The sequence below is a fragment of the Cystoisospora suis genome (assembly GCF_002600585.1).
Source record: "Cystoisospora suis strain Wien I chromosome Unknown contig_8270, whole genome shotgun sequence".
Lineage (NCBI taxonomy): Eukaryota > Apicomplexa > Conoidasida > Eucoccidiorida > Sarcocystidae > Cystoisospora > Cystoisospora suis.
The window spans coordinates 3188-12632 of record NW_027161051.1 but is presented as its reverse complement, the minus strand read 5'-3'; the positions used below and the strand labels follow the sequence as shown (position 1 = coordinate 12632).

The window sequence follows — 9445 nt, the reverse complement described above, 5'->3', positions numbered from 1 at the left end:
CTTCTTCTTCCTCTCATCATCCAAGAAGTTATAGTGAGCATGCGTTTCGAAGTGACGGTAGACTCCTCTGTCCTCATGGCCTACGATATAAAAGTTTATGTGTCTTTTGTCATCAGCATGAAGAGAAATCAAAAGGCTTAGGCAAACGCGATTCTCATAGAAGATGGAGCCCCTCTTCATCCATCAGCTCCTCCCCCCTTGGCTCTGATAAGAAGAACTCAGTAGTCACTTCCAACAAGAAGCTATGGAACGCTCTTGGAGGAAATGTAGCCACAGGGGTCTTCTCCACAGGGGGAGGGTGGGGAGCAACAGGGGGCACCGCCACAGTAGGAGGAGGAGGAGGACGACCAGGGGGGTGTGGGATAGGAAGAGACGGAGACAGACCACCCATATCTCAACAACATCAACGTTCCCGAAGAAATAGCTTCGGATCTGTCTCCCGTCTCTCATGTGGGACAGCAGCGACGACTGTGAGTAATGCGAGCACCCATCATAGCAGGGTGAGTTAGCTAGCTATCTATGATCGCTGTTCTTGTGGATGAATAGAGAAAGTATCATTGATAGATAGAGTGTATAGAAGAAGAGACAGATGATGATAATGATAGTGTACCATGAGTAGATCAGAGAAGATCTTCAATAGAGAAAGAGGTCTTTCATATAGATATGAAGAAGACATAAAGAGATGGGACAAGATTACAAATGAATGAATGAATGGGGAAAGATATCATATGCAGAGTTCTTTATGTACCATACACAGAGCGTATATGCGGATGTCTGAGAAGATAGATGAGGGATGTTCCTATCTCAGGCATTCGTCATACCATGGATCGAGTCTACTCATTTCTATCTCTCTTTCATCTATCTGCCTATCTACATATCTACTTCTTATCTATCTATCTTTGATCTATATGTAAATACAATTTTCTGGACTATCACACTTCAGCTGATCCACATAGTTGGTAGTCAGTCATACGGATCAATCTGTACTTACAACTGCCTATACTTCTTGGCTTTCTCCATCCATATACATAAATAGATAGATATCTATCTGCATGTAGCATTCTCTGAGTTTTGTACTTATCTATCTATCTCTTGATCTCTCTATCTCTCTCGATATCTGTCTCTATCTTTCTTTCTCTCTGTACATCGATGCATCTCTCCTTTTCTCTTCTCTCTCTATTTATGATTTGATGTGTATGTGTGTGTTGTGTGATCTCTAGGATCGCTTGGATAATAGCGCGGATCACCTGCAGACTCGGGGGGATACTCGGTCGCCTCTTTTACGAGGTCGAAGTCGCGGGCCGCGTCGGAATCTAGATGGATCTTCTCCAATGGACGCAGACGATGTCTACTCCGAAGGCTATTTATCGCAATCTTCTCCTTATCCATCTCGCCTTCATACTCAGTCACCTCCTCCCGTGTTTATACGTCTATGGGAGAATGCGATGAAGAAGCAGCAAAGAGATAAGATTTCAAAAGAACCCGCCCTTTTCCAGCCGATCTTTTCTTCTCAGTCATCGTATGGAGGCTATTCTTATCTAAGAAGCTCGGTCAACTCTCTTGACTCTTATTCTCAAAGTCGTTCTTCATTGAATCGAAATCCTAAGAAAGCATGGATGTATGGAAGTTGTGGAAAAGAAAGAGGAAGAGAAAGAGGAGGGATGAACCGAAGTGCTTCAGGGGGTGTTACAGGGGGAGAAGGCAAAGCAACGACTTCTCATGAAGGTTGTTCGATCATGTCTTCAAAGAAAAGCAAGATAGCTATTAACAAAGGACCAGCAGCAGCAGCAGGAGGAGCACGTCGATGTTTTAGTGACGGCCCAAGTACTTCATCGGGATGTCTAGGGAATTCTCAAGATCGAAGTATGGCTAGTCGCCACAATAGTAATAGTAGTAGTAGTAGTAGCCATGGTTATGAAAATACGTCGTTATGGAAAAGCGGAGAAGGCCCGAAGAAAAAGCTTCTTTATAGCTCTCCTCTATCGAATGATCAAGGCCTCTCATCTATGGACTCAACAGCCGCCACCCCTAAGGTTGAAGCATCGACCTCCTCCTCCTCATCTTCTTCTTCATCTTCTAGCCAGTCATCTTCTTCTCTTTCGATGAAGAGTCAGCAGCAGAGATCTCTATCAGAAGGAGTGGCTTTTGAAGGAAGATATCGACAACAAGACAGAGGAGCAGAAGAAGAAGAAGAAGGATTGAACATGCTAGGAGAGAATGAAAGGAGCTGGAAGGGTTCCTATGAGGATCTTGCGACAGAGGATGAGAGAAGAAGATATCTACCTCCTTCTCTTCATTCTTATCCTAACGAGGTGACTCCATCATCATCTTCTTCTTCTACGTCTGTCTATCATTCTTATCAACAGGTGATCCCTTTGAATGATTGTCTTATTCCTTCATGTGAGAATGATAGAGAGATGAAGGGTGAGAGGCCAGTCCTACAAGGAGATCAGAATCATAAGAGAGCCGTTATGTTCGAGAATAGCATGACAAAGAATGGCAAGCTATCTGAAGGATATCCTCTTTATTCCACCTCGCATCAGGGAGATGGGGGTGAAGGTCCTGGAGAACCTTCTCAGAAGGTACCTACCATGGCGACTTCTTCTTCTTCGTATCTTCAAGGGCAGCATTTTCTTCAAGTTAATGCGGCATCTCCTCAGGTGATCTTTCCATCTAATCATCCTCCTCATCATCAGGGTGAGATGACTCATGTATATCCAGGTGGTGTACATACACCGCAATCGTCACCACCACCTCCTCCTCCTCTTGGTAGTGATAATGGAAATTATAGAGAAGATGAGATGAGAGGTACAGGAGAAAGTGAAGGAAACCCACAATGGTTCCTACGACAGTCACCTCAATCATCTTCTCAAGGTCTAGGTAATCTCTATCAGAAGAATTCTTCGCAAGGACAGATCTTCTCTTCATCATCGGTCAATTGTTCTCTGCTCCATGATCCATCGAGAACGAATCATACTCGTGCCCCAGATATGTTACAGCCATCTGAAACTCCATCCTTTGGTTCGAGAGGAGGCTATCTATCTTCATCATTCCAACCCTATAATAATAATGGTGGTGTATATACACCCTATCCTTCTCAACTTCATGATCATGAGAAGAATAGGACACATCGTAGTGATAGCCATTCTTCCTACTCTCATTCCCCGTATTCTCCAGACCCTACAGGACAGATGCAGATCACCCAGCACCAGCAGCACCCTCATCGTTCTTCTCCGAATCATTATGAAGGTGGGGGGGGTGTGTCACCTATGTCATTCCCATCTCAAGAAGGAGACACCTCATCGATGGTAGGAGGTGTTGTATCGACATCTATGGAGAATCATCGTGAAGATCTAGGAGAAAATAACACGGTCAACTCGAGTTGCTCGTCTTCTTCTTCTGTCTCATCTTCTCATCAACAATATATGAATCCTTTAACGATGCAAATCCCTTCATTTACTCTCAGTAATCTTCAGATCTATTCGCGTCCGATTCTTCAACCTGAGAAGAAGGTGACGACTTCTCTCTCTTCTTCAGATCAGAATAATAAGAAAAGTCTATCAAGCCATTCAAGAAGGACTAGTAGCTCATCATCCGCATCGAAACTGTTCTATCCATCTCTCAGCAATGGAGAAAGAAGTCATGAAGGCATTCTTCAAGGCAAAGATCCAAGAAAAGGAGGAGGCAGAAAGGATCGATTTCCCTTACCACCAAGTGTAACACCCCTAGACAAGAACTTATCATCTTCTCCTTCTCCTTCCTCAGGGATCTTGCGACGTAGACGTGGACAGACACCTCCTGGGGGGGGAGCGGTGCCTTCCCGACCTTCTCTTACAGGTGCGAGATCTCTAGGGGGAGGAGCTCGACCATCGGGAGGAGGAGCGACACCCTCGATGTCTGAGAAGAAGATGAAGAGTTGTGAACAGCCAACCCCACAACAGCAACAGCTAGGGAGAGGCACTGAGCAAGATAGAAAAGATGGAGAGACAGGAGAAGAAAGAGGTGTATATGGTAATGAGTTCGATAAGAAGAAAGATCCTAAAGGATTAGGTGGGGAATCTCCATACTACCATCATGAAGAGAATTCATCCTTTTCTCTTGATCCGTCTCAGGAGAATTCGTCTCACTATAAATCCCAGCAGCAATGGCAGACAGCCTGGGAGAGACAAAAGGCTCAATGGAGAATCACAGAGAATAGACATGCGCCTCCCCAGAGGGGGAAAGAAGACGTTCGAGGTAATGATCTATCCAGTCATGGGTATCAACCGTATAGTCATCTCTCAGGTAGGGATGCCATGGCTTCTTCTCATCCGAGTTCTCTTCAGTATACAAATCATCATACAAGGGCTACCGGAATAACCCAAGAAGGAGGAGGAATAGGAATGAAAGAGTCTATGTCTCTACCTCTTCAACATGGAGAGAAGATGGCTCTATCTCGTCAGACCCCTGAAGAGGGGGGAGCGATAGAGAAGAAGACTCGAGGAGGAGGAGGCGGAGGAGGTCATCGAGAAGATGGAATGGGCAGGGAAAATCCACAGCATCAAGAGAAGCTTCCTTTATCTTGTCTCTCTTTCTCTTCTCCTCAGCATTCTCTACCATTGTATTCGAATGAAAGCAACAGTCCAAGTCCTTCTCCAAGTCAAATGACTTCATTCTCAACACCCTATCAAGGCGTAGATCCAGATATGATAGGAAAAGGACGTGAAGAGATGAATGGCAAGCAGCAGACATCTCTCGTGTATTTTAATCATATTATGGGTCATCCTCATCATCTTCATCCACAAGGCCATTCTATTTCTTTCTCGGGGGGGGCTGCACCTCCGGGAGATCCTCTTCAAAGTTCTTCTATGAATACAGGGGGGGGAATCCCTCACAATCAACCCCCCCTGCAGCAGTCTATCTATCAGCATCCTGGGGGGACGAGTCCCTCGGGTCGAACTCACATCCAGAATCCAGGTGTACATACACCTCAACAACTCCTACTAGTACAACAGCACCCGTACCAGCAGAAGCAGCAGGTAGGAATTCTTTCTATTCCTAATCAGGCAGCAGGAGGTGTAAGTATGATTCCTCAACAAGGACAAGGGTCGTCACACTTTTCTCCTTTCCAGCCACAACAATACCACGACCAGACATCTCTCCATCCTTCTTCTTGTATTCCACCATCCTCTTCTTCTTCGTCTACTTCTCTTCCTCTTGAAGAAGAAGCAGCTGTTGCACAGAGACCGATCGGACTCGATGATCAGACCTTAGGAGAAGAAGGACATATTCAACCTCTTCCACGTTTCCCAAGACCCTCATCTTCAGGTTCCTCTCCTTCTTTCTCAGAAAGAGAGAAGAGATCCCCCCTATATTCAACCAGTCCTTCCTTACAATCTTCTCTAGGAGAAGGACAAGGATGGCCTGAGGCTGCTGCAGCAGTGGCTCTCTGTGTCAATGAAGAAGCGGCGGCTCTTGGGTTGCGTGATCGTGGGGGAGTCACGTATGTCCGTAGTAGTAGTAGTCATCATTCGGCCCTTCCCCTTCATCCCTCATATAATCAAGGGGGGATATCCAAAGGATCGTCTTCCCCGAATATAAGCCGAGGGTTATATATGAGACAAGTGGGTTGTGGGGATATGATGCTACCGTCAACAGGTGGAGGAGGAGGTGCTTGTCTTTCTCAGCATTCTCCACTAAATCAAGATCATCTTCATCCAAATATCAATCAAAGTCATGCGACTTCTTCAGCCCTCCCCTCATCTTCATCTCCAGGTGTTTCTTTTCCCCGACCTTTACCTCTCTTCTTCAATTACCAGCAGCATGTCGAGGGAGGAAGCAGAAGGGGGGGTAGCGAGATCTCGGGGTCAGGCACATCAGTCTCAGGGGGAAGAGCCGCTATACTAGGACCCCAATTCAGTCGTACAAGAAAGCTCACTAAAGGGGGAGATGATACAAGTGCAGCAGGAGGAGGGAGAAGAAGGCGAAGTACTTCAAATGAAAGTAGTCATAGTATTACTACTAGTAGCAGTAGTACGGGAGGGGGTGTAAGGGGATTCTTCTTCGGAGCCTTTGGGAGTTCTGGTAGTAGTAATAGTGGTAACGGCGTCAGTCACCCCAATTAATGAAGGAGGATAGGAAAGCGACGAGAGGATATCTACATATTTCTATATACATCCATATGTATATAGGGTGTATATAGAGAGACGTATATACATCCTCTCCATGTATCATCCTATCTCTACGGTTGGAAACGTACGTACATCCACTGTAACATACTATCGCGGGATGTTCGCACGTACGTAGGTGTATTTCTGTATGTATATATTTCTGTATATATATATATATGTATGTATATATGTGTCTGAATGTTTCGTGAGTATGAGTGTCCCGTCGTGAAATGTGTGTGTAGTATTGTGAGGTGTATCTTATTCTTCTTTTTGTGTGGATCGAATGGCTCATTCTATGAAATCAGCAGTCCCGGGGGTTGAGAATGTTTCTTCCTCTCTCTGTCTCGCTCTATCCCTCATGATAGACAGCAAATCGTTTCTCTTCTTTCAAGAAGACTCTTGTGTTAACTGACCGACTGAAGAATATTTGTATTGTGGCGAAAAGCAATCAGAGAAATCGAAGACGAAAAGGGTTAAGAAGAACAGAGTGTAGCTATGTATGTATCTTGATAGAAGGAAAGAAGAAGAAGAATAGGAAGAAGGGCTCATGTATTGAACTTCTCTCTAAGCTTTCTATGCCTGATCTTTCGCTCCCTGCTCTAAGGCAAAACAGAAGAGGATAGATGCTGAGAGAGAATACTACTACTACTACCTCTACTACCTACACCTACGCAATGAGAAGAAATATCGAGGTGACTTGGGCACCCAGTAGTAGAAGTAGTGACCCTTCGTCGTATAAACAGAGATAGAGACGGAGACAGACCGATCTCTTCCCTACTATTTTTTTTCTCGATTTGCATGCGATCGATCCTCTCTCACATCGACACTTCCATTCATCCATTCCTATCTTATCTTCTCCTCTCTATGCGAGTACTACATCATGTATTTCGAACACTCTCACTATAAGGAGCGTCCCGCAGGAATCCTGGAGAGTTAGACAAGACGACAGATAAACCAAACGTGTGAAGAATTCTGCAATTGGAGTCACAGACTCGTCGCCCCTTCTTGAGTATATCGACTCGAAGGTGGATAGAGGAATACAGAAAGAAGAGGCGTCTCTCTCTTTCTCTCTGTCTACGTGTGTCTAGCAACCCTGCTGATGGTAGAGGTCGATACAAACGAACTATCCCACAGCCTCGCCAAGAGCTCTTCTCTTATCTATATCTAAATCACTAAGAATGACGAAATTTCATTGTACTCACAGTGAATTGACGAAGAAGAAAAAAGAAAAAAGGACAGCTCCTCCTACGATTTCTACTACTACTATTACTCCTATACCTAGGGAGGGATGTTGTCTCTAAGACCAACTAGGCAGGGGGAGGAGGAGGGGAGCATCGATATGGATGTAGAATGTAGGAGATGAACTGTTGAGAGGCCGTTCTTTTTCCTTTCGCGTGTCTCGATGATCAAGCACACACGCCTTTAGATGAGAAGCAACTCTCCACATACAAAAGAGGAACAGAAAGAGGAAAAAAGACACTCGAGAATTCAGGTCTCTAGACGAAGAGTAAGTAGGACATGCAATCTCTCCCTCCATAGAAAGAAAGAAAGAAGGGGGAAGAGGCGAGTTGACTTAACGTACTGGGAGAGAATCTAACTCTCTCTCTCAGTGTCTCTCCCTCTGTCTCTGTTTCTTTTCATTGAAATGATAAGACGTACCACAGCATCACTCTTAGAAAGAATCGATAAGATCTACATACGATCTACTTGACTAGTGAAATACAAAAAAGGAGAAAAGCGATGAAACCTCTACGAAAGAAAGGGGAGGGAAGAGAATAAAGAGAAAAAGGGGTATCCTTTCCGCATGCACGGGAGGTAAAAAGAGAAAGAAGATACAGAAAGAAAGACAACCGAGATAAGAAGAAAGAAAGAGTGAGAAAGAAAGAAAGAAAGGACTGCTTCAATCTCTTCTCCCCTACTCCCTTCCTCTTTGGGAAAATGAAGAAAAAAAGAAGAAAAAGCTTGCAAAGGAAACTCTCCGTCGACACCAGCCTCTCTTCCAACCCCGGCCAGCGTAAACAGACAGAAGAACTCCTAGTCTTCTCAGCTTTCTTTCTTTCTTTCTTGACCTCTTTCTTTCTCCCTCATCTCTTGCTTTTTGTCTTTCTCTCTCTCCCACTGTTCGTCGTCATCTACAGACACCCTTCATAGAGGAGAGAGAGAGATGACCTCTCCACTCCTTCCCCCACGTCCCCTCTTATTCTTCTTGTTATCTTCCACCTCTTTTTGAAGGTATCTATCTTACATATAGAAGAGAAGTTAGAAAAGAAAGAAAGAGATGTCGATCGATCATTCTTTTGCTGCCTCATCATCTCCCACCGCAACGCTTGCCAACTTCCCCCCCCCTCTACACTCACTAGAGAGAGCAACAAGCGGTCTCTGTATCTTCATATCGCTCTGTACATATACCCATCTATAGAACCGTAGATATATGTATACACACGGGGCTGATGGAAGATAGAAAGATCGGTCTCTTTCTTTCTCTTGATCGAAAAATGCCTCAGTCACCGGAATCACTCGAGATCCCCCTTCATGAATCCAAAGAAAAAGAAAAGAGAGACAAACTACTCCTGAAAAGACCCCTAGACCTCCCCTCAACCCCTTGCGAAAGGAAGACAGACTCGACAAATCTCCCAACACACTTGATGCCCTATGCCTTTCTCTCTCTCTGTCTCTCTTTCTCTTTCTTTCTTTCTCTCACCTATTCCTTCTCCCATCCTTATAGCTTAAAGTCCACCGAAGACTCGTACTACGGCTCCACATGAAGAGAGAGAGAGAGGAAAAGGGGGGGGGGGAGATCGAGAGACCCAGCAACCACTGTGTAAGAGTAAACCTCTTCTTCTGTGAACACTTTCATCGGACATAGGAAGATTTTCTGACAAGACTTTCCCTTCTTCTCTCTTTCTCCCGCCCAAGCGTAGGGAGACGTGTGCAGGTGTACATACACCACAGAGAACCACAACAACACTGGAGAAACAAATGAATAGACCCTCTCCATCTTTTGCGATAGAGATCGATCGATCGATCATCGTCGTCTTGTTCTTTGTAAGAAGAATGGAGGTGGTGTCTATGGAGCTGAAGAAAGGGAGGACGTGGAAGAGCCTTTGAGATGTCGAACGTAGTCAAAGAAAGCGAACATGGAGAGATCTTCATCTGTAAATCTCTGGCTATAGTAGAATCGAGAGGCGAGGTAAGACTGAAAGATCGCTTGCAGGTACGACTCTGGAACTCTGGAGAAAGAAACAAAATAAAAAGAAGCGGAGAGAAAGGCGAAAATATGAGAAAGAAAGAAAGAA

The 9445-nt window shown here is 44.8% G+C and overlaps 2 protein-coding genes across 2 annotated transcripts in view; one reads left to right on the top strand and one right to left on the bottom strand.

The window, feature by feature from the left end:
• Positions 1 to 17: 17 nt before the first annotated feature.
• CSUI_010775 (uncharacterized protein) lies at positions 18 to 6566 on the top strand (the record flags this gene model as incomplete). The annotated part of the gene is made up of 2 exons (XM_068070876.1): positions 18 to 500; positions 1221 to 6566. Coding segments are annotated over 2 exons (5367 nt in total), but the record flags the coding sequence as incomplete, so codon positions are not given.
• A 1069-nt stretch (positions 6567 to 7635) lies between these two features.
• CSUI_010774 (glutamate leucine phenylalanine valine dehydrogenase family protein) overlaps positions 7636 to 9445 on the bottom strand; it is a gene marked incomplete at its 5' end in the record, with an annotated part of 4406 nt that continues 2596 nt past the window's right edge. Inside the window, one exon of the mRNA XM_068070875.1 lies at positions 7636 to 9379. Within this exon, the coding sequence (XP_067917148.1) occupies positions 9217 to 9379 (163 nt within the window). The remainder of the gene's footprint in view (positions 9380 to 9445) is intronic.